The sequence below is a fragment of the Misgurnus anguillicaudatus genome, chromosome 3 (genome assembly GCF_027580225.2).
Source record: "Misgurnus anguillicaudatus chromosome 3, ASM2758022v2, whole genome shotgun sequence".
NCBI classification, from domain to species: Eukaryota; Metazoa; Chordata; class Actinopteri; order Cypriniformes; family Cobitidae; genus Misgurnus; species Misgurnus anguillicaudatus.
In genome coordinates this window covers 12809729-12835843 of record NC_073339.2, presented here as the reverse complement: position 1 = coordinate 12835843, position 26115 = coordinate 12809729, and the positions used below count along the sequence as shown (strand labels likewise).

General features: G+C 37.9%; 1 protein-coding gene across 8 annotated transcripts in view; it reads right to left on the bottom strand.

The window, feature by feature from the left end:
- grin2bb (glutamate receptor, ionotropic, N-methyl D-aspartate 2B, genome duplicate b) overlaps positions 1 to 26115 on the bottom strand; it is a 141161-nt gene that overhangs the window by 37600 nt on the left and 77446 nt on the right. For all 8 annotated transcript variants that reach the window (XM_055204710.2, XM_055204709.2, XM_055204707.2 and 5 more), the window contains 3 exons: positions 24840 to 24983; positions 18461 to 18731; positions 18174 to 18366 (listed from right to left, as the gene is read on the bottom strand). In XM_055204710.2, the coding sequence (XP_055060685.2) occupies positions 18174 to 18366; positions 18461 to 18731; positions 24840 to 24983 (608 nt within the window). The remainder of the gene's footprint in view (positions 1 to 18173; positions 18367 to 18460; positions 18732 to 24839; positions 24984 to 26115) is intronic.

Below are 26115 nucleotides of genomic sequence, written 5' to 3'. Positions count from 1 at the left end.
TGTTGTTTAAAGAACAAATCTTGGCTCTGCATTGTTACATCAATAGGTTGCACATACGTGTCATTCTTCCCGGACGCGTCCTATCCAGGATTTCGGTGCGTCTTCCGGAAGTCGTATTTGTTGACCGCATACGCCATTCAGTTAAAAACATAAGATATACAATCGTAGTTTCATTCTTACCTTAAAATGTAACGGTTGCTTTTCTGTAATAATAATAATAATCCTCTATGATGTATGCGGTCGACGGGTGCGACTTCCGGGGGATGCACCCGAGGTCCTGCACAGGACGCGTCCGGGTCAGGGAGGAATGGCACGTATGGTCACCCTATGATGCTCCAACAATAGAAACAATATTGCTGATTCATCACTAGTGTTGGTAACTGGCTGTGTGATTTCGTGATCTGAGCATTTTAAGCCGAAGCGTGCACAGTGTCTGTTGCTGCGTTTGCTGCTCCGTTGTATTCAGGGCTAGACTGTGACAGATCTGTGAAATATTATTTTCAGAGGTTTACATTGGCAGGCTTATGTATGTTGTAACTGTTGCCCTTGTGTTGAATACTTTTACATAGTCGTGGAACGAGTATAGGCTAGTTAATGCAGGCGTGTACGCGTGTATAAAGGGTGGTCCGATGCGACCTCCTTAATGAAATGCCCCAAAATTTAAAGCACCTTCTCTTAAGTGTTGAGCATCCCCATAGCACCTGCACCAGAAAATCTCTGGAGCCGCCACTGTTTAGGTTTGTTTATTGCTGAAACCGTCTAAGACATCTAGGGACAGATTAACTAAACGGGGGATATTAGCGTAAGAGCGCAATTCCAAAAAAGTGCAGACGGTTGTGGTAATATCTGCAGGTTATTTACAAAAAAAGGTGCAAAATAAATAACACAGGCGTAACAGCTGATTCCCATAATGACCAACGCAATCTACTAAGATCAGCGCAAATTAGTTTAGGGTCGCAAATAAGCAGAGCTGATGAGGTCTGGGTGATCTACTAACATGTGATGCGCTTGAGTTCAGCACCACAGACATCACAGCTAACGAAGCCATAGGACACTGAAAAGAACTGGAGGACAAAAAGATAAAGGTTTACAACAACCTGCTATTATGTGATTTCTCCTAGTGACTCCTCTTTTATTTCATCCAGCAAAAAAATAACATGGCTTGGCAAACATTTTTGAATATTTTCCTCTGTTCCTCTGATCTCTCTCTTATCAGCAACAATTGCTGCCATTTCAAGTGCAAAATGATTTAGGTTTGGCGCAAATACCAGTAATATCACACGCGCAAACCTTAATAAATCGCGTTGTGTAAATCATTTAAATAATCTCCTCCCATAAATTTTGAGTCTGAAAGGGAAATTCCTAGAAAATGCATATGCAATAAGGTAAGTCATAAAAATAACTATATCACACCTTTACAGCGCTAATCATCCACTGCACGCCTTTAGTAAATCCCGACATTCGTTATTTAACAACAAAATTATGGTTTGCGCTGATGCAAGCTGTTAGTAAATCTGGCCCTTACTCAAGGAATATGATTTTAAACAGTATAATCTAAACTCTCAAAAGGATCTTATTTATTTGTAGAAAAGTGTGCCATACAATATAAAATATCATACAAAAACCATAATGTCAAAAAATGAAAACTGCATTCTCACAATAATAGTGACGTCAAAAAGATAGAGAATCGCACTGACCATTGGAAAACCATTGGCTTTTTGTTGTTTTTTTCCATCTTGGGTGTGAAATTTATGATTCAAAAGAGCTGACCTGATTTAGACAGTGACAGTAAATCAGCCCGCGGTCAGGTGTGCGTGTTTGTGCCCTTGAGCCGAGACACAAACGCAGATTTTCATCATAGAGCGAGTATCACGTATGTGTGTCAACAAGTTTTGTGTCAGAGCCAGTAAAAACTCTGCTGCTCTCCTCGCTCCCTGCCTCCATCTGTGGGCTGTCGTCGCTATGACAACAATCGGCCTCACAAAAACGACTCACACCACACAAGAAATAAAATATCTGCTCTAAACAACACATACTGAAAGAAAAATATAGGAACAGAGAGAGGGAAAGAGAAATATAGTAACAGAGAGGGAAAAACTAAACAAATAGATGGCTCGTGTCTTATGCTCGTACAGTAACTGTGCGTGCACACAGCCAGCAATTTGTGTGTTGCAAGTCTCTTTCAATGAGGTAACTAGAAGAGAGCGTTCCTAATACCAACTATAAACAAATGAGTAACTGTCCTCTAAGTAAATGACAGAAGACGGATGATGTAAACTCCACTGCTTCACTCTCATTGGCTTTCATTCCCAAAAGTCCAACGTCATTTGCATAAAGTTGAACTGTTCTCAACTTTCTCGCACAACAGGACATGCCAACTTCCTGTCACCAATGGTCGCTGTTGCCGGAAATCAGCAAGCTCCAATTGAAATTAATGAGATCGCATTGCTCCGCCATTGATAGTCACTGGCGGTGCATGTAGCTTAAGTTGCCGTAACAATGCGTATGTTTGTGCACACGATAAAATGTGCTCCAGGGGGGTTAAAAGTCAACCATTAAGAGAAACCAAATGAATAAGATAAATATTTACCAATTACAGTAAGACTGAGATAATATATGAACTAAGGGGTGATTCAAATTTTGCACGTGCACGTTTGAATGTAGCCTCTTGGTGCGACCCCCTCATCTTTCATTTATGGCAACCTTTTAATTTTTATCAATCAAAGTTTATTTATGTATTGGACACTGTAGGAATGTACGCAATGTAGGAAACTTGATGCTTTACGGTACTACACCAGAAAGTGGCCAAATTTGACCAACACATACATCTTATAAAAACCTGGCATGCAGGGGCATCCGGTGACTTCTTTTTTCGAGGGCGCACGATGCGAAGTTCGTCACAACATGTATGTAGCCCGTCATGTGTGTGGTTCATCATTTCAAAATATGTGTTTGGCGTGTCGAGTGAACCTATGTGCATCACATGTTGTGTCAAAAGAAGTGCCTGCTGCAGATGCGTCTAAAGGGTTTATGATAAAAGAGACACTCACGGTTGCCATATACTCGCATAATCGCATGCGTAATCAGAGTTTACTGTTAAGGGAGTGTCTTGCATGTATTTTGTGAACGTGAGCGTCTATTTTATCATAAACGGTTTTGATGCGTGTGCAGCAGGGACTTATTTTGACAAAACACGTGATGCACATGGCTCACATGACGCAACAAACACATATTTTGAAAACACGAGCAACACACATGATACTCCGAACACATATTTTGAATTTGCCGCCACTGCTAGCATGGCTAGTTATACATTGCATTAGTTAGCTGCGACGGCGTAGGTTTCACGTCGGTTTTCATTTATACTTTTGCGTCGTCTTCCGCGTCGACGTGCAAACACACACGCAAACCGCTGGTAGGCAGTAACCACAGTAGCAGCGCAACCGTCAGAGAAGAAGCAGCTTGGCAAGTTAACCCCAGAAATGAAGAAGAAACAGCAACTTGTTGTGTATGATTTGAGAAGACCAGCAATGATGGAAGTAAATAAACAGCGATTTTTGTTAAAGTTTGAGTTAAATCACTCCTCAACTTGGCTCATCGTTGTTTTCACCGTCGCAAACGGAAATACCTATGGCGCAGTTTTTTTACCTGACCGGAGGGGTTCTGGTGGACCAATCACAGCGCTTGCGGTCCGCGTAGAACTGACGCGCTGTTAAAATTTTTGCGAGGTGCACGCCAGCCTACGCAGAGCTACGCACAGGCTACGGATAACCTACGCCGTAGCTACAGCGTAGAACTTACGCACGACTATAAATCGCCCTTAAGACCATGGTAATGTCATTGTTTGGTACCAAATGTAGAAACATGGCGGCGACTTCCATGTAAAAAGGCCCGTGGGGTATGTAGATAAAAACGGTAATAAAAACAATACAGTTCATTACGTAAGGTCTTTATACACCACTGATAATATAGTTATGTATATAATATTGCATTTCTGTTAAGATATCCTTCAAAAAGTCCCACATTGCACCTTTAAATGAACCTAGTAGAAAATGTTCATATTTGACCCAATCATGGCTTAAAACAGAGTGTATGTTCACACCTGATCTGTTTAACCTACAACCACAAACTTGAACGGCATCAGCTCTCAGAAGTGTGCGTCATGGCTGCCTGTTTGGATTCCTGACACAAGTGCGAATGTACAACCTCAAACTGCCTTCAGAGAGAATGAAAGTGAGAACGTGTGTGAGAGAGAGAGACCGAGCAGCATATAAAATGCGTTACCATGGTGCCCACAACCATAGCAATCTCCAAGCAATCTGCTGTGTTGCCATGGGAACAGTAATCTCACCCGAGAGAGAGAGAGAGAGCAAGACGCGTGGTGTGAGGACGAGCATCTTCTGCACTTACAGCTAGACACATGATGCAGTAGAGTCACATTTATCTGTCTCCATAAATACAAACAGATCGATATTCAACATGACAGCCAACCAGATTTATCATATCCAACATTTTTCAATTCAAGCATTGATCTGACGTTGGAAAAGTCATCTTTAGATTTACAGTACGGCCATGGAAAGCGCAACCATTCGAGCGTTCGTGAATTACTGTCTCACATTTGAGATTTTCCTCTTATAATTTCTGGTCTGACATAACATCTAACATCTATAATGTATAACAACAGCCTGACACTTTGCTGTTTTGTACTGTAGGACTTGTCAATCTTTTGAGGTCAACAGAGAACAGCTTGAACAGCTATTGGGAAATTATATATGATTATTGCATTAATGTGTTTCAGCGAAAATAAAATTGGATCCACAAAATGACGGCATAAAAAACAAAACACAGAATTGATGTTAAACTAAACAGGATTTAGTATTAACTGAGCAATCTTTGGTTTCAAATGAGGTATTCACAATTAGGTATGCAATGCAATAGCACATGTGCAAATCAATATATGCATAAAATTGAGTCTGTAAAAGTGTGTATAGATTTTTAAACGCGCGTGTGTGTGTTAATGTAATGTTTTATAATTAAAGCAGATTATTTGCTTCTGGGCATGACCGTCGCCGGGGGGGACGTTGAATCAAGCTCTGTGACGTGGGGAGTCACTAAATATGTCTTTACACTCCGAGGACTGAGCCACTATTGTAATTTGACCCGGGCCTTTTGGGTGGACTATAGATTAATTACCTTTTTACCTCTATTACACAAGATGTCATGTAATGAACAAAGCTGATTAAAGGGAAGTCTTTGTAACCACACCATACACAAACCAACTCGTACACATCTCATTTCTTCTTAAAGGTACACAAACCCACCTTCAGGGAACTGAATTGAATACTGTATGCTTAAAGCAAAGTATTTTAATAAAGAGAGAATGTTTATTTGTATTTTCTAATTGAGAAAGCAAAAAAATAAATGAAGATGGAATGAAGGTGTAAAGCAGAACGCAGGGAGAAAAGACAAGGGAAAGCAAACATTTATTTCATCATTAAGTTAGAACAACATCTCTATATAAATAGTCACAATAGTCTCTAGATCGTATGAGTTTTCAGAGTTTCAACTCAGTAATCGAATTCAAAGTGGTCAGAAAAATGCAATCAAGTTATCACCGCAGGGTGCAACTTTTAATAGCAATTACACTTAAGTTTTCAATTTTAGCGGTTTAATGTTTTTATACAGTATAAAGAGCCCAAACCCCAAAAAAGCAGCTAACGAATGATATCCTGACCTACTTCTGTGTCAGCTTTTTTTAGCAGTGCCCAAAAGTATAATAAAATCGTCCAAAACCACCTTATTAAACTTGCTGGGCATCAAGTTTGCTGGCCATTCAGTGAATCTGAGCTCAGCAGCCTGAGGGGTAACAATTAACTGAAGTGGAGAATAAAAGCCTCTTCACAGGCCATAAGCACTAAAGAAGAGTCAAAACATTACTAAAACCAACCAAGCATTCGTGAAGAAAGAGCATAGAAGATGTGCACACAACCACATACTGTACAAAATGTAACCAAATGTAAACAAACATCGAAATACTGGCGACTTAAGAAATTTTTTCTGTGTGTTTGTGTGCAGATCAACCTATTGGGCCCTATTTTAACGATCTAAGTGCATTGTCTAAAGCGCACGGTCTAAACAGGTGTGTCCGAACCCCGTTTTGCTAATTAAACGATGGGAAAAATGGTTTATGCGCCAAGCACATGGCCTAACAGGGTTGTTCCTATTCTCCTAATGAGTAATGGGTGTGTTTTGGGCGTAATGTGCAATAAACCAATAAGAGTCTCAGCTAGGGCTGGGCCGGTTTGGATTTTTTTTTACCGCCGTTGGTAATCAACAAATTCCCGCGGTTTATTGGCAAGACAACGAGTTAAATAATATGCATGATTTATTTATCTTCAATACAAAACACGTGCAAATTACTTAAGGAACATGTTCTTCAATTTGTTCAATTTTAACATTCAACAACTAGAACAATTAATATTATCAGTTAAAAAAAATGTTAACGCATTGCGCGTGTCCACACGTGCCTACAGACATTTCACCACTTTTCTTCTATCCTTAATTTGTGAATACGAATAGCCTGTAAATGACGCAAATTATTGCTGTCCTGACAGTCTGGTAAAATAACCATTTGTATGAGAAATCACTTGTACTGCATATGTGTCCGTGCTTGACTATAGCTGGGAAGCTCCACGGAGACGCGTGTGTGTGCGCAAGATGACGCGGTCCGTCTGTCTCGCGCGCGCCCGGGCGGTCCGCGTCTGTCTCGCTTGCGCCCGGGGAGTCCGCGACTGTCTCGCGTGCTAGACAGACCGCTTCTGTCCTTGACCCTTACCATAAACATCTGTCTTTTTCCACAAACAGAGAAAGAAGACGCAAAAGCAAAACTTTTTGAAATGTGTCCTGCTTTAGAAATGCCCACTGTTGTAGGCTAGATGAAAAAGAGAAAATCTAACCTCTTTGGATATTAATCCTCGGACTGATCGCGTGCTCTTTATGTTGCGCCTGGCACCACGCCTAACCCCTATTTAGAAAGCAGAATTTGTAAACTGAAAAACTAAGCGGAGGAAGAAAACCACCAGTTTAAGATTAATGTTAAATAATTGTGTTGTTTTTATTTGTATCGAAATTATTATGTTTTTGGAATTAAACCTTTAAAAGCCGTTTTCTTTCAGTCATGAAAGTAAAAATAGCAGGCTTTGAATTGCTGTAAATGTATTAATTTCCTACATAATCATTGTTATCTCATAAAATAATTTGAAAATATGCAAGAAAAGGTTTGTACTCTAAAAATACAAACAAGATATAAAGAATTTACAAACGTGTGGAGAGCCGTTTCAGCACTCGGACAGCGCTGTGAGTTTTTTAATGCATTATTTAAAAAGGTTCTTATCTCACCATATCCACAGGTACAGAGTTATCATATACAATACATTAGTAGGGTAGCATTTAAAAAAACATTTAAAAACAGATGCATTTGTTTAAAGCAAAGCATTTATTTACTTACCAGGCTACAGGTGAAGCAGCTCTTTATATCTTCTAACGTCTCATAATTAGTCCTCATTTATGTCCAAGCTACTCAATAATAATCTTTTACATTTGAATGCTTTAATTTTTCATATTTAAAAGCTTTTTTGTGCTGCTGTGCATCCATGTGTGTGATAAGCAAACCTGCGTTGTCGTCCCATTTATAGGCGTATATTTCTAACGCGCTCATTATATAACAAAAACACTATTGCACCATAGACTCTGGATTTTAGACCAGGTTTTAGTTGGTCAATGGCGTAGTCTATTTTGGTTGCCTCAAAATAGCAACGCACCAACAATGTGCCTGAACACACCTCGTTTTCAGACCAGAACGGCCATGCATTTGCTATTTAGTGATAATTGCGCTGGGTTGAAACTAGCAAAAGACACTTGCGGACAAGACAGAAAACACAAAACGGGTGTAAAAAACATTGTGTTAGCAGAGCAAAAGGTCATGGGTTCGAACCCACAGAGCACACATACAAAAATTTTTGCCTCGCTTAGATTAAAAGCATCTGCCAAATGGATGAAATGAGGCATAGTATTTTTATAATATCTGAATATATATATATATATATATATATATTAAGATATGCTTTGATAAGAATTAACAATTAAGGAGTTCAAATGCAAAACCCACTGACATGTTTTCTTGTAAATAAGCATTTTATAGGGCTCTAAATATTTAGGTTCAGTAATTTCACTTTAATGGCACTTAAAAGATTATTGGTCAGTAACTGAAATGCCTTACTTTTTACAAATGTCACTTTAGTAATTTTTATTTATATTTAACACATTTTAAAATAAAGTGCATGCAAGCTTTTTTGGTAAAAACCTCCACTTCTAAAAAAAATAAAAATGTAAAAATGAGAAAAAAAACTGATCCACACAATAGGGGGCGCTGTGATCCTTGTGACTGCCACATTGGGGTTGTATTCAGGTCTCACAAGGGACCCAAGTTTAAATGTGATCCACAGCGGTGTTCAATCAGGCTCTGTCCCTGTCGGTCTCGTGGCTTTAAATTGTGTGTGCTCGCTTAGTCTACGAATCCGGTGTCCCGTCTGTAATTTTTAAGCTCTGAAGTGTGCTCATCAGCACCCCCTTTGCACCCTTGATGCGTCTTCGGCAAAACCTGCAGTGCTGCTTTAACAACCCAGAAGTCCTTGAGTAATCAGATGACGGATGGGAGGAGTTCACAATGATGGGCAACTTCTCTTCCTATATCCGGCGTGACGCTTGAGTCTGTCCCAAAATACGACTCACGTCAAGGGTCCCTAAAGTCGGCACTACATGATGTAATCAAAGTATGGACTCTGAGGAAGTCCACAAGTCTGGAGTGAGCCATTTGGGACAGGGCCTCAATCTATCTTTCAATTCAATTCAATTCAACTCAATTTTATTTATATAGCGCTTTTCACAATGTTAATTGTTTCAAAGCAGCTTTACATTAATAGATGTAGAAAAAGCATAGAAAAGCGAGCGTAGTAATAATGTAATGTATACAGTAAAGTAGTACGTTGAGCCAAAGGTGGCGGACTCTCCAGGGGATGAAAAAAACCCCTAGGAGAAAAACCCTCCTGGCTAGTCCAGGCGAAAACTCCTAGGAAGGAAAAACCATTCATGATAAAAGAGACGCTCACATTCAGAAAATACACGCAAGACACTCCCTTAACAGTAAACCTTTTAGACGCGTCTGCAGCAGGCACTTATTTTGACAAGACACGTGTTGCACATAGGTTTACTCGATGCGCCGAACACATTTTAAAATTACGAACCACACACGACGGGCTACATACATGTTCTGACGAACTTCGCATCGAGCGCCCTCAAAAAAGAAGTCACCGGCCGCCACTGGTTTCACAACTACTTACTTCAAAGTTCTAGACCTGAATGAAATGAGATGTTCATGAGAATAACCTGCTCATGTCCTCTCAAATGATTTGCCCAGGTTAAGCACAGGTAACTCCATTTGACCCCGCTCTCAACCTTTATGGGACATCTGTATCAAATTTAACCTTCTAATACCGTGCCGAAACCTTCAGCTGACCTTAGAAGAAACCCCTGAGGCTGTGTCGGACCCTTAACCATCGCAGAACATGACCCAGTCATCCGAAAAGCCCTCAATCATCACTGACAGATCCACCGCGGAGCATGGTGGGTGTTCCAGAATGATAATATAGAATCCTGGAATGCCATTTAAATCGTCTCCATCATTGTGGAAACGGATCATTAGAGTCCTCAAGAGGTCATGGAGCCTGATGGTTTTCATTTAGCCCACCTCATAACACTGTCATTCAGAGACACCTGCGTGTTTGTGTGTTGGGTGCAGAGCATCCCAGCTGTGTGCCGCAGGATGATTGAAAAACCTGCTCTCCCACAAGACTCCTACAAACAAAACAATTTCTTCCGTTTTGTAGTTATGGCTACTTTTCCTCCTGTTCTAGCTATTCCTTTGTTTCCGGATGTTCGCGAGACATTGAAGCAATCTTATCTTTTCATAAGCCTCTCCAAAAATCCACTTCATAGACATCTACCTAATTAAACAAATATAACTATCTTGTTCTCTCAGACACCATGTCCGCTGGGTAACGGTTGTAAATGCACCATTCACAAACAGTGTAAAAGTGTTTTTAAGACTTAATTACTTGTTTTTCTCCTTTGAATAAACAAAGCTTTTCATAACAGCCCAGCTATATATCTTCATAACGTGATCTCCGGGCTACAAATGGTTCTGGATACATTATAAATGTTTAATTGAACATGTAAACGAAACCTTGTTTTATTAAAGATTGATGATGCATTTGTACAGAACTCAATTAAATGCATTAAGTGGCATCAACTAGCCCGCTTTTCAGCCAAGCAAAAGAATTAACTGCTCCTTTGCATAAATGCTTAGAAATGGGTTCCAAATTTAGCATTGTGCATTTAAAGAAGTGTTTTTTTTATATATATATCTGGGAGGGGAAATAAAGTTTGCATTAACATTGTAAAGAGCAACATTTAAAAAAAGAGAGAGAGCAGTGTGCAGGATTTAATCTCAGAGTATGCACAGGGTAATGTCGGGGTCAGAATTGAGTCTATATTATAAATAAATATAAAGAGTTTTACAAATAATGTTTAAATCCACAAATGCACAATAAGCAAACCGTAAATATATGTCAGCGAAGCATTACACAAAAAGGAATGACATTTACAAATAAATAAAATAGGATTTGCAAATAAAAAAATTATAAATATATTTTAATTGTAGTTATTTGTGTGCATTTGTGAATCACTGCGCGCATTTGTGGATTTAAAAAATGTCAAGATGTGCAAAAATCCACAATATTCCAGCCAATCAGAAAACAAGCACATCGTGCTGACCAAACGTGGCAAATTCTCGATTTAATCAATCACATTTTGTTTTACAGTTGGGGTGAAAACACAGTTGTATTCCATCCAACACTTTTCGAATCTCGGGATATTTAAACTGGCTATTTCTCAAATCCGAAGGCTTTGTACACTGCAAACGTCTTATTTTATATAAAACTTATTTTATTATTAAAGGGGCATATCATGAACATCTGACTTTTTTCATGTTTAAGTGCTATAATTGGGTCCCAGTGCTTCTATAAACCTAGAAAATGTGAAAAGATCAACCCAGTAACTTAGTTTTGGTAAACCATTCTCTGCAGGCATGTGAAAAAATAGCTCATTGAAATTTGGCTTCGCTTGTGATGTCAGAAGGGGATAATACCGCCCCTTAATCTGCACCATCCAACCACAGCACTGTTATTTAGTGCAGAGATCAGCTCATTTGCATTTTAAAGGACACACCCAAAAATGGCACATTTTTGCTCACAGCTAAAACGTCACATATGTACTCTGAGGACACCAAAGATTTATTTAACATCTTTAAAAAGTCTTGTGAAATGTCCCCTCGAACAATTATAAAGTTGACTTTTATTCTGAGCTAAAGATGCAATTTGTATAATCCGCGCCGCTAGAGGGCGCCAGATCAAATCAATAACAATGACGTAGATTAATGATGCTCTGAAGCAGCGTGGACTGATGGGATTTGTTGTCTTTAACTCAAACGCTGATTCCCATCATGTTACACATGAGGTAAAGTAATCAAGTTTTATAAATGTTGTGTTTGATGACATCGTTTTTTTCATTATGTAAGGTTTCATGTAATGTTCAAAACGCAATAGATGTTACAGTATTAGTCCAATACGATGGTTTGTTAACACAGCACAGAATTAAGTGTTCAGATGAACAAACTTACCATAAAAAAGCGAGTGGCCCGACAGACGCTATACTTCCGCTTTCGTCCACGACACTGTTGTCATGTGTTTTTTACGTCAGTAAAGGCGGGTAACAAAGGGTAACGTAGATATTAACGTCATTTACAGGCGACTGCACTGCCCAGTGTCACTGTTTAGGGCAGCAATTTTCTCATAACTTACAAGTAGTTGAAAACATTATAGATATTGTTAGTAATCAGCTGGACAAAATATATAACACAAGACTAGTGGTTTTTATTATTTTACTGCAAATATCTTACAAATTGTACCTTTAATCGTAAATTATTGTAATAAGCATATGACTTGTGCATGTAATGCTCAGTTAACCTTTATGCATTTGCACATTTTTATTTTTAATCATGAACTTGGGTGAGCTATAAACTAGACTATGCATTTACTTCTTTGTAAAAAGAACAGATGAACAGAGACCATGCGTCACTTTACATGTTCAACACCACACTAAGCAAATAAATGAATAGCGTTTCAAATGACATCATCGCTACAAGATGTCAGTGGCCATTTTGGGGAGATTTTGGTTGTATTTTCTATAAAAGAAAGGTTATAAAGAAGTGTCGGCCCATCTGATTTTAACAGTCTATGGTTTCAAACAAAGTTTATTAAAAGACCTATTTTTATCTTACCTTTCAATAGTCTAAAGAATCTATTTACAGAACAAAAAAACGTTTATGCAACAGAAAGGTTTTGTGGATATTCTTTACGGTTCTTTATGGAAACCATACGGCCCAGCCTGACAAGGAAGCTTTTAAAGGGATAGTTCACTCAAAAATGTAATTCTGACATAATTTACTCAGCCTTACGTAGTTACAAACCTGTATAAGTTTCTTTGTTCAGCCGAACACAAAGGAAGATATTTTGAGCATTGTTAGTAACCAAACCATTTTTGAGCACCATTGACTTCAATAGTATTTTTTCGTATTGTTTCCTGCTTGATTACAAATATCATCTTTTGTGTTCAGCAGAACAAAGAAATTTATACAGGCTTGTAAACATGAGGTTGAGCAAATTTATTTCAGAATTGTCATTTTTGGGTGAATTACCTATTTTAAAGGGTTTGTTGGTTCCATAAAGAAACTTTAACATCCACAAAACCTTTCTGTTGCATAGGAAGCTTTATTTTTCAGAGTGCATAAAGTATTCCGGTAACACTTTAGTATGGGGAACACTTACTGAATATTAATTATGACTTTTGCCTCAGTAAACTCAATTTACTGCTAATTAATAGCTAATAAGGTAGTTGTTGTAGGCTTTAGGTTTAGGTATTGGATTGGGTTAAGGGATGAACAATATGGTCATGCAGAACAAGGCATTAATATGTCCTTTATAAGCACTAATAAACAGCCAATATGTAAGCTAATAAGACACTAGTTAAAAGTAAGAATTGGTCCCTAAAGTGTTACCCAGTTTTTAAAATAGTTTTACATTTATTGCATTTGACAGGCACTTTTCTTCTAAAGAGACTAATGGTGCATTCAATTTGCACAATTTGCCACATTACACGTTCCCTGGTAATCAAACTTGTAGGGCTCTATCTTACACCCGGCGCAATGCAGCGCAATGCGCGACGCATTTGTCTTTCTCTTGTTTCCACCCTATTTTTCACGTTTAGCGCTGCGTTGTTTATATAGAAAATTCTTTTGCGCCCCCTTTTGCGCCCATGGGCGTTCTGGTCTGAAAACGAGGTGTGTTCAGGCGCATTGTTGGCGCGTTGCTATTTTGAGGCAACTAAAATAGACTACACCATTGACCAACAAAAACCTGGTCTAAAGTCTAAAGTCAATGGCGCAATATGTTGTATGTTATTTAAAGAGCGCATTAATATTCGCCTATAAACGGGAGGACAACGCGGGTTTGCTTATCACAATACATGAATGCCCAGCAGCACAAAAATGCTTTTAAATATGAAAGATTAAAGGATTGAATGTAAAAGATTATTATTGAGTCTCTTGGACATAATTGAGGACTTATTGTGAGACGTTAGAAGGCGCAAAGAGCTGCTTCACCTGTAGTCTGGTAAGTAAATAAATGCTTTGCTTTAAACAAATGCATCTGTTTTTAAATGTTTTTTTTAATGCTACCTCACGGATGTATTGTATATGATGACTCTGTACTTGCGGATATGGTGAGATGAAAAACATTTTAAGTAATGCTTAAAAAAAACTCTTTGCTAAAAAAAACGCTGAGTCCAAAGTGCTGAAACGTGCGGAGAGACGTTTGTAAATTCTTTATCTCCTGTTTGTTACAAATAAAGTATTTTTACAGTACAAACCTTATCTTACATACTTGTAAATAATTTTTTTATGATATTGGATAGCCATACATTTAAAGCAATTACAAGCCTGCTTTTTTACTTCCATGACTAAAAGAAAACGGGTTTTAAAGGTTTTAATAAAAAAATAACAATTTCAAAGTGAAAAATAACACAATTATTTAACATTAATCTTAAACTGGGGATCTTCTTCCTCCGCTTAGTTTTTCAGTTTACAAAGTCCGTCATCTAAATAGGGATTAGACATAGCGCCAGCGCAACTTGCTTTTAAAGGGGATGAGAGCTGAGACTCTCATTGGTTTACTGCACGTTACGCCCAAAATACTCCCATTACAATAGGACCAACCCTTTTCGACCATGCGCTCGGCGCACAAACCATTTTTCCCGTCGTTAAATTAGCAAAAGTGGATTCGGACACGCCCATTTAGACGTTGCGCTGTGCGCTTTAGACAATGCGCTTAGATCGTTAAAATAGGGCCCGTAATCTTGGTGATGTTAGCATCACACTCGTTAACTGAGCTACAGGAACAAAGTTTCACGCTCCTTGGCTGTGCTTGCTTTGTGTCGCAAGTGGGTATGGCTATGATTTTTTGATGCCGCTTCTCAATTTCATAAAAAACCATAACGCATCTACAGAACAAGGGTGATGAATGAAGTGACAAAAAGTGTACGTGAAAGAGCATAAATAAAGAAAAAGAAAGAAAAAACAAATACAGTAAAAACTGTGAAAAATACAGTTGCTTGGCTGCCACTGTTGTTTATTTTGGCCTTCTAATCCTGCTCTGCCTCGAGCATTCAATTAACTTCTCACCAGCAGATCAAGTGACTGGCTAAAGGAGAGTGTGACCGAGCCTAAATGCTAATTAATACTTAAGAATCAATACCCTTCAATACTGAATGTCAAATAACGGTACAAGAACGAACAGAGGTGTTCAGATGAAAAGCTCACTTTTATATTCCTATGGGTATTTATGTTTCCGAGATAAAAAAATAACAGCCGGGCCGGTACAGACACGTGGGCGAGGGCTGAACGTCAGAGGAGACATAATGGGGAATGGGACGTGAAAGGTTTTCAGTGGCAGACACATCAGCAAGGAACTACAGCAGACCCACATACAAATAATGAAGTACCTATCCAGTGCTGGGGAGTAACTAACTGAAAGCCATGCTACTAGATTTACTACCTTTTGCATTGTGCTGCAAAATATTACTAAAAGGTAACTATGGAATGTTTTACTCCCACCTTACCTCTCAGATCCTCTTTATTTTGATCATCTTTCATTTGTATGTTTTCTGTATTGTTCAACATTAACATTACTCTCCAGTTCATATTGAAAATGCTGAAAAGCATACGTTGATGTACCTGTATTTTTAACGGCATTCAGGTGTCAAAATCACATACCCCCACCTATTTTGGTGTGAATTAATAACTCTCCTCTTCTCATGTTCTGTTCACATTAGCATTAAAGGAATAGTCTTCTCATTTTCAATATTAAAATATGTTATTACCTTGTTGATACATCCCTCTATCATCTGTGTGCGTGCACGTAAGCGCTGGAGCGTGCTGCGACGCTTCGATAGCATTTAGCTTAGCCCCATTCATTCAATGGTACCATTTAGAGATAAAGTTAGAAGTGACCAAACACATCAACGTTTTTCCTATTTAAGACGAGTAGTTATACGAGCAAGTTTGGTGGTACAAAATAAGACGTAGCGCTTTTCTAAGCGGATTTAAAAGAGGAACTATATTTTATGGCGTAATAGCACTTTTGGGTGTACTTCGACTCGCCTGAAAAGTCCGCTGCCCTTCTCACCCTCATAAAGGGAAAGGGAGGGTGTTACTGCGCCAAGTCGAAGTACTCCCAAAAGTGCTATTACGCCATAAAATATAGTTCCTCTTTTAAATCCGCTTAGAAAAGCGCTACGTTTTATTTTGTACCATCAAACTTGCTCGTATAACTACTCGTCTTAAATAGGAAAAACGTTGATCAACGTTGTTTGGTCACTTCTAACTTTATCTCTAAATGGTACCATTGAATGAATGGGGCTAAGCTAAATGCTATCGAAGCGTCGCAGCGCGCTCCAGCGCTTACGTGCACGCACACAGATGATAGAGGGATGTATCAACAATTCTTAGTTAAGGTAATAACATATTTTAATATTGAAAATGAGTAGACTATTCCTTTAATGATCTGTAAGAATGATGCTTTATTAGTGCTATTCATTGATTTGAGTAACTTTTTTGACATTTGGGTATAATGTGTTTCAATGTTACAATATATGATGTAAAAACGTCTGAGTGCTGCCCTCTTCAGGTTGAACGGTGGCTACTGCAGTTGAATTTTCCTATTGGATGTTGGGTCCAAAAAATAACTTGTGACGTAAGCAGGTTCAAGCTCACCACGCCCTTGTTACGATCTCACCACACACTTGGTACGAGCTTAATTCGTCCCCTCTATCTCCGTTGGGATCTGCCCACTTTTCTTGCATTTTTCAAATATTGCCAGTGGGTGGAGTCAGGCTCGGAACAGGGGTTTAGTTACGCTTTAAGCTAAGAAATCCCTTAGATTTAAGGAAAAGGGTAATCTTAATAAAAAATGGATTGCAAGAAAAACCTTAAGTGTTCACTTAGGGAACCACAAGGCTGTCAATAAGTATTTACCCTTAAATGCTAAAGTATAGCCCTTTTGCGTGTATGAAACAGAGATGACGTTTTTTTGTGGTGGCAGAAAGTGACAGCTCTGCAATAGCGGTGTGAAGTGTTGTAGCGTTAAACTGTGATATTTATGGATCCGGTGTTCTGTCATGTTTCTCTTGAGTGTAATGTTTCTCATTAACATCACACGCGATGGATGATTTTATGGTTATTTAAGAAAAGTAAATACCAACGCGCATTTCTAATGATCGAAATAATCCCTTAGAGAAAAGTGATGCACATTTATTATGAGAATAGTGGTTTGATTATCAGTCAATACAGAGTTCTTCAACTTTGAATTACTTTGAGGTTTTATACATGCAGTACTTTACAATCTGTTACTTGCGACGTTTCATTGTACACAAATCCGCCGTCTGTTGAGCTGCGTGCGTTGATTTGTTTACGCTGTTAGATTTTGTAACTGTAGCAAACGCTTCTCTATTGCCGTGTTTTTTAAGAGACTACCATAAAATACTTAGTATAAACACTTGGATAAGGGTGACAGTTAAGACCTTTGTTGCAACGCTGATAAAGAAATCCCTTACAGTACCTCAGGGAAACCCTCACTTAAGGAGTTTCATGCAACCGGGCACTGATCTCTATCACAAAAATGCAAAAAAATGCTCAAAATTTTGTATTTTCGAAGAAACTTACCCATATTTGAGAGGTGATAAAAAGAGAAAAATAAAGGATAAAACGTTTTTTTCTGGCTGGCAACTTTTTTTTACAACGCTGGCAGGGTTTAATAGAATGGTTTTTGATTGCAATCTTTTTACATCTTGTATTGTGATGTAAACAAAATGGCGGTCGAGTGAAAGAGTTTTTCAAAGTTTATTAAAATTATGACATTTGTACTGTTTTTAATTTCACATTCATGTAGCCAATCCCAGTGTTAATCTATTACACCATACATGTGTTTTTAGTCAAGGTACCCTTTAAGCAAGGCGGTCAGCTTGGTCACTTCTTTCTAATGGCTTAAAGCAGCTATTTCCAATGGATATTGTCAACAACTTAGATGGATTGGACTGAAGTCTATAAATTGTTTCGGTTACACATTAAATAATCAACAACATCAGAAGAGGACAAATAAGAAAACCGCCATTAAAATGACACCTGTTTTCATAAAATATATCAATATAGCAAAGAGGTCTTTTGCCAATAAGCCGTCTGGCTCTTTTCCTAGCTACACTGCCTCTAACAACAGCCATGTTGTGTCTGCTTGTTTGTGCACTTGTCTGGGGTTGTTAACCCCTTCAAACACTCCATTAGTTTGACAACCTTTCTGAGCAGCTGTTGTAAACGTGTGCCCATGCATGCACGTTATTGTAGCTTCCAGATGTCGTTGCTTGAACCCGGCACGCTGCTAAGCCTGACTCACCTCAGCACCTCGTTGGGGTTTCCCGACTTGCTGCCTTTCTTGTCAGGTGTACCGAGGCATCCAGACTTAAGCAGCGTGTGAGGACCCCGATCAAGCATCATTGTAGAGGTTGCCATGGCGATTATGGCTACAGCGTCACGCACTCGAGCCTCCAGACCGTAGTCCCACTCATCGTAGGACACAGAGATCAAACCTGAGAGGAAGAAAGGGGAAATTTGATTAAAAAAGAATGATGTAACATGTTTTAACTTTACACTTTTCTTTTTTACATTTGAATCCATTCACACCTGTTGGAAAGACGCTGGGTATGATATCTGCATCCCCTGTCACCAGCGAAGGTACGATCCAGGTGTAACCGTAACCCGTGAGACCCACAGAATGTGCCACTTCAAAAATTGTCGTGGCTTCTTCTTTAGTGCAGTAGAGGAGTATAACAGGACTTTGAAGCTTTTTCATCTGGTTCTGGATCTTTGAGTCGCCGTCATCTACCGACATGTCCAGCAGCAACACCTCTTCCAGCTCCCAGCCGACAAAACTGTTCTCGACGGTACTCCGGATCTGGATGATGACAGAAAGAAAGAAAACAAACCGTCATGTCCTGCAACACACATCCTGCCGCCTCCAGCCCTCCTGAAACTGTTCTTTTCTATTATCTTGTTAAAAGAGAAAGGAAGTTGAAAGAAAGGGAGAATGACATTGGAAAACCGAAGAAAAGTGTGTGTGTGTGAGAAAGAGATGGAGAAAGGTAATTATTTATTTAGGAGGTGCAGACACACTATGCTTCGAGCATGCAAAATTACACTGCAATGAGTTTCGGCAAAAGAATATGATGTCGTCATGTACTACAAATAGGCCTAAAAATCCACATAAAATTTTCTGGCAACACTGCAAGCAGTTTCAAAGTCTAAATTATTGGTAATGATCCAAGAAGACAATCTGTGACGTTTATGTAAACCCTAAAATGGTCAAACATCACTAAGCTGTCCCCAAACATGAGAAAAATAAACATAGCAATGCACGTCCTCCAGAAACACACCCACCAAACATTTCTGAATCTGTAAGGTTTTTAAAGAAACAAACCTAACCTACATTTTAAAAATATAACTCCACAAAACCAATCTTTATGTCGCTCTGAGTCTGTAGAGAACAGAGAAATTAAACTATATTTCCTTATAACACATTGTTCCAACACCATGGACTCCATGGAGATGCTTTCCATTTTATAGTATTTTATTGGAGATACGACTAGAAGAATACAAAAATATCCAAGATTGTGGATGCATGTTGTATACTTCTGTATGTCTGAATATTTTAAGCCATTTTGACAGCCTTGTGAATTGCACTGACAGTATTATTACACAAAAATGTAGCATTCGGTACCACAGGGAAAACCTTTATCATTGTCACAAATTCAACATCTGGTAATGCCTGAACCAATATTTTTCTCCCAACAGGCAACAGCACAAAAAACACAGGCCTCGGTAGGACCTTAAGAACCTGGCCGGTGTAAACTACAAGAACATCCAGAACCTGCTGCATAAACCTCTTCAATATGTAAAACCTCCTCTGAATTACACTCGACACACCCGCATCGCCCGGAGCTCAGTCCTGAAAGTCAAACACAATCCTGACAGTGATTTCAGCATTATTCAGGCGGGAGTAGATCAGAACGTTATCCACACCAATATGTACTATAACAGATTTTAGAAAATCGCATTATATCTAGGAGGTCTGTGATTGGCAGTGTTGGGTAAGTTACTCAAAGAAAGTAATTAATTACTAGTTATCTTGTAATACAATCATGTTATACTGTACAAATTACTCTCTTCAAAAAGTATTTCATTACTTATTACTAATTACTTTCTAAATCCTATTTACTAAATGATATGAAGATAGGCTTGAAATGGCTCGAATAAATCATACACATGAAAAAAAACGTGACTCGTTAACCAATCAGGAGCTTGCTTTAGTGGGGTGATTACAGGAAGCGAGCTGAGTCGCAGAAGCCTCAGTCTCGATCACTAGAATTTCATGCACAGTGAACTCAAAATGTTCAAGCGGTAAACTAGACGCGGTAGACGCGAATTTGATGCCTCAAACGCGGCTGGTGTGAACCCACGGTTAGTAGGTTAATGCTAACCAACCAGTTAATATTCACTGTAAAAAATCCAACTTTAAAATGTTCATTCAACAAAGAACATTAAGTAACTTGAACAAAGATTTCTTTGTTGAAGGGCGTCAATTGATTATTTTGTGTTCACTGAATGAAAAGAGCATAATCATTCAGCTAACAAATATTATTTTGTTGACTGGACTTAGATGTATAAGTTTTTGTCCAATTCGTTCACCCAACTTGCCAAACCGAGTAATCTGAACCAGCGATTTAAAAAAACAATGGTCGGAATGGTTCCCAGCATGCATTGCGACATGTTCACTTCTTTGGTTAATATTTACTAAAAAAGATGACTGTTTTAATGTTTGCTGGATTTATTTATGTTGTTATGTTGTTAATGTTAGTTATATGTTGTATTTAGAGTAATTTTTAAAGAATTATGTTTGTTCATTGTTACCATGATTGAGAAGTGTGTGTTCAGTGTAGAGGGCAGCACAATGAGTTAACGCGCGTCATTGTTGCCTCACAGCAAAAAGGTCTCTGGTTTAAGTCAGACAAAGACTTTGTTTATGAGACCTTTCTGTGTACACTCCAAAACATGTAGATTAGTTAAATTTGGATATACTAAATTACTCTTTACCCAACTTAGTCACTAGTTGAGTAAACATAGAAATTTGCTTATTACCTAATCAGTTTAAGTTTGTTCAACTTTTTGGTGTAAGTCGACATTACTCAGTAAATTGAGTTAGGTGAACTATATCATCCAAGAGTTGAGTAAACTCAAAAAAGCTGTGCAGCAAGTTGCCTTGAAAATTTAAGTTAAGTCAACTTTTTATTTTTTACAGTGTTGAAAGAGTGTTACCAATATTCATATTAACTCACCAAAGTATTTAAAGTGAGAAGGATACATAAAAAACATGCATTTTAACGTTAGACTTTACATTTTGATGTTAAATCCACTATTGTATTATACATAATTGTTCTGCAGTCCATACACAGTAGTTCAATTACATCAGAAGTAACTGTAATTAAATTACTGGAAAAATAAGAGTAATCCCTTGCTTAACTTTTATAAGGAAAATGTAATTAAATTACTTAGTACATAGTTACACCAAACACTTGTGATTGGAGATGGATACTTGTTAGAATATTATAAAATGTTTACTTGTTTAAGGCTAGTTAAAAGAAAATACTTTTAAGAAGCTGACACGTCTTGCAGTGTGACATGCTATAATCCATCAATTTTAGACAGCATTATACTAATCCTTTTGTAATTGTAATGCAGACAGCCTTAATAAGCTTACTTTAACTTATGACTTTCCCTTAGGCTATGCATTCATAATCTAAAATCTCATCTACAAATAGCTTTGGACTTTAACCTTGCAAAAAAATGTAAAGGGTACGCGGCTATCGTTGAATTTATATATCACACCAAAACCACAAATCGTGAGAAATGATGAATAGGGAGATCAAATCAAAACGGATAGAGATGAAGTTGGATAGGACAAAGCGCGCTGAAAATAGGGGAGAGGACAGGCCTATTGGTTTCGACAGGGTACAGAAGATAGACGAGAGGAAATGAACATCACTTGAGACAGAAGCATTGGCTAACTCCAGATGATGAAAGAGACAAATGCCGCAAAGGCTGGCCTCCCGGTGGGAGTCGAGATGTTGGAATTAGGCTGTGATCCGGACAAGCCAGAGATTCAGTTAGAGGCAGTGAGGCAAACAGCAGCCTAGTCATGGTCTCAATTTTAGCTGCTTTTGAATAGGCGAGTGTATATATACTCCTATTAGGCCAGTTAGAGTAGTAAAGCATCTTCAATGAATGAATAAACTTCATTTTGGTTCTTAAATTTGGGTGTTGTGATTAGTGAGACTATGTGAACATAGTCCTCAGGGACTGTTCCTTTTAACAGAAAAAAAACAGTCATGTTTCTGTTTGCTTTATGAGATTCAACACAACTTATATTCAACAGTACTAAAATAAAATACAGCAATTACACCAGTGGTTCTCAAACTGGGGTCCGGGGCCCCCAGGGGGGCCACGAGATGGTGCCAGGGGGCCCCAGTTTTACGACATTTTTATAAAATACGTTAATTTATCACGAATTCTGTGAAATTAAATAAAAAAAAAATAAGGCGGCACTACTTTGTATAATTTAATGTTTTGCTTAATTAAAATGTGAAGTTTTAGAACTGTTTTTTGCCATAAATTTTCTTTGGGGGGGCCGCGAAGGGATGCACCGTACACAAAGGGGGCCGCACGTTGAAAAAGTTTGAGAACCACTGAATTACACTATAATTTTACTGGTAATTATCGGAATGAACAAATCTTCAACCAAGCAATACACATTTAAAATATGTTTTCTCTTGTTTGGTGGGTGTTTCAGAACTGCAGTCCAATCAGCAGGAACATGTAAATAAACCACACGGTACTAAAGAGACAGCTCGCACAATGGGTTCAAGTTGGAATGTTCGCTTTCATTTGAAAGGCAAGGGCAGTAACTGTAACATTGAGTGTATTTTATAGTATTAAACACGTATTTATAATGATTTCATCAGGCTCTGGAAACATTTAAAAAAAAACACAAAGACTTGCCTTCTAAGATAGTGTAGTTGCAACACTTTTGTAATCAGAACAGGGTGTTCAACGCATCATCGTTTCTGTTTAAAGCTCCCATAACGCAAGCTGTTTCTGCGTATCTGACGTTAAACTGGAGAACCTATAAAGTAGTACTACATCCTTCATATCTCTGAAGAGTCTTTACTTTTATCAGATTTATAAAAGACAGATCAGCTTTATAGATTCTTCCCGATAACGGAAGAAAAAATTCGGAAGGAGGAGTTACGAGCTGTGAGAGGAGCGAGTCACGAGTCATGCAACACTAGATAACTTATGATTTATACATGCTCGTGTTGTTTATATAATATGCACTTACGCGCCTATTTAAACATAAACACAGAAGTCTTACTAACTGCATGCAACTTTTCAAGACTTTTCAATGAAATCCAGCATTAATAAACATACACACATGCAAAACACCCCAGATAAACAAACTATCCATTGTTTCCATAATGAGGCTGGCTTACTTCTCCTTATATCCAAAAACACACTTCTTCTTTCGTGCTATTGTTGATAAAAAGTCTTGATAAAAAACTAAGCTGACGCATGACACGTCCAACTGCTTTTTTGACACTTTGCCTATGTTTAGCATAACCAACTCTTAAACTGTGTTAATAAGTCAGAATGCATATTATACCGTTGAACCCCTCCTTTGAAAAACATTGTGCATTGTGCGTCAGAGAATTACTGTCATCAGAGAATTAGAAGTATATTTTCAGATTCTAATTGAAGTTTATGAGGGTACATGAATTAAAAAACAATTATAACTAACACAGATACACTGTTTATAATTAACAATGCAATATTGCATTAAAAAATAAGAATTGTCAGTTTGATTTCATTGGGATTTGGTTTATAAAATGTGTGGTCAATGGTGTGTAGGGTTGCAAGAAAGCTCAGGAATTTTGAAAATATTCCAACTTAAGGAATTAAAGGAAATCAATTTCAATGGAAAGTTTCCAAAATTCCCAGAATTTTTAATACTGTTTAAATTTTAATACTGTGTTTAATACTGTAGCATTTAATAACAATCACTGAGCGTACGTTTTCTCTTGTTCCAGAATTTTCAAACTCAAATGGTGTTTATTACTGTAGCATTTAATAATAACAATTGTGTCTTGTACAATTAAAATTTGTCTTCATTTTTAATCTGGTTATATTGTAATTTCTAAAATGGTTTATTAGTCAATATGACTTTGACATTAATACTGCCTTACTGAGACAATAGAAACACAGACACAGGTGTTTGTCAAAATCTATGAAAACACTAGAGGATAGAAAACCACTCTGTCACTTTAATTACTTAAAATATAAGAATATATTTTATCAGTTTACATATCCCAATGTAGTAAACCTGTTTTTATTGATTCTTTGCAGAAAAAATCCCCCCTTTTTACAATGCGTTTTATCATTAACATACAATGCCTTAAACTAAACGTACCTAGAAGATTTAATACTTTCGTGATGCCTTGCGAGCAACGGCATACTCTCAAAAAAATCTGATTAGTGGATTTTTGATCGTACTTCTTTTCCATGTTTGCATAAGTATGAAACACTTGTAACTGAGTTTGCATAAAAGCTATTCAAACAAAAATATATGCATTTATATAATAGATTTATATAACAGCTGATGTTTTACTTAAATTAAATTGCTTTTAAGACTGCAGACAAGTCTAAATAAAGATGATTTAATTTTCTCTGAAGCTGTTCTTCCACAGCATTACACAAATCAGACACTAAAATAGTTAGGCTGCTTATAGTTCTACATTTAAGACCAGAATTTACTTTAGGAGTCGCAACCCATCTCCATCCCCAAAATGTAGCTTTCGCCAGCTATTACAGGCCTCTTTAGCTAAAAACGTTTGATTTAAAGCTGTCAATTTTAGTGGAACCCATATGGAAAACTAAAATATTAAACATTCTTTACCCGATTGACAAAGTCCTGGTATCCAGGGTAGTAGGTAGTGACGATGGAGAATATGTACCAATCATATTCCTCCATGATGTTAAGCATAACAGACGCTTGCTGCTCTATAGAGGGACCAAACTGGAAGAACATGGAATGGTCATCCTGAAAGAAACAAAGACAAAAAGAGGCTTTGTCAGAAAGGAGAATCAAGAAAAAACATGTTAAATGAATAACATATAGTTGGTCTTTAAAGGGAAGTTCCACTTTTTTTGAAAATATGCTCATTTTCCAGCTCCCCTAGAGTTAAACATTTGATGTTTACCGTTTTGGAATTCATTCAGCTGATCTCCGGGTCTGGCGCTAGCACTTTAAGCATAGCTTAGCATAATCCATTGAATCTGATTAGTCCATTAGCATCGAGCTAAAAAATAACCAAAGAGTTTCAATATTTTTCCTATTTAAAACTTGACTCTTCTGTAGTTACATTGTGTACTAAGACCGACGGAAAATTAAAAGCTGCGATTTTCTACAAAGATATGGCTAGGAACTATACCCTTAAACTGGCGTAATAATCAATGACTTGGCAGCAGCAGGCATACTCTTTGGTTATTTTTTAGCACGATGCTAATGGTCTAATCAAATTCAATGGATTATCCTAAGCTATGTTAAAAGTGCTAGCGCCAGACCCAGAGATCAGCTGAATGGGTTCCAAAACGTTAAAAATCAAATGTTTAACTCTAGGGGAGCTGGAAAATGAGCATATTTTCAATAAAAGTGGAGTGTCCCTTTAAACAGTACATATGCATTGCACATACAGTATGATTGATCAGGCAAATTCTGATCTATTTAGCAAATGAAATGAGACCAGCACCACAGCTGTACATCTAACATCTGCTGCACACGAGACCCAGATCTCGCTCCCTTTACATCTAAATGACCACTTCGTGCTACATTTCATGCTGCTTAAATGTCAAACAGAAATAACAGCGGAGCATTGGAGATGATTTGTATAAATAGATTGCATCTATGATCTCATCACTTCTACCACAGTATGTATACACCAGTGTGTGTGTGTTTGTGTGCAAGTATCCAAACAAGCCAAAAAAAGGTAATGTTATGCACACATGCCTACTGTAAGTGTACACATATACATTGCACAGCGATGTATAGATCTGTACAGCTATGTAAATGACCGTTGTGTGTGTATTCATGTGTGAAGTTGGTCGTGGGCGTTCGCTATGTTAGTCAATCTCGCTCCCCTTTCTTCAGGTCTCTATGCTTCACTCAACATCAA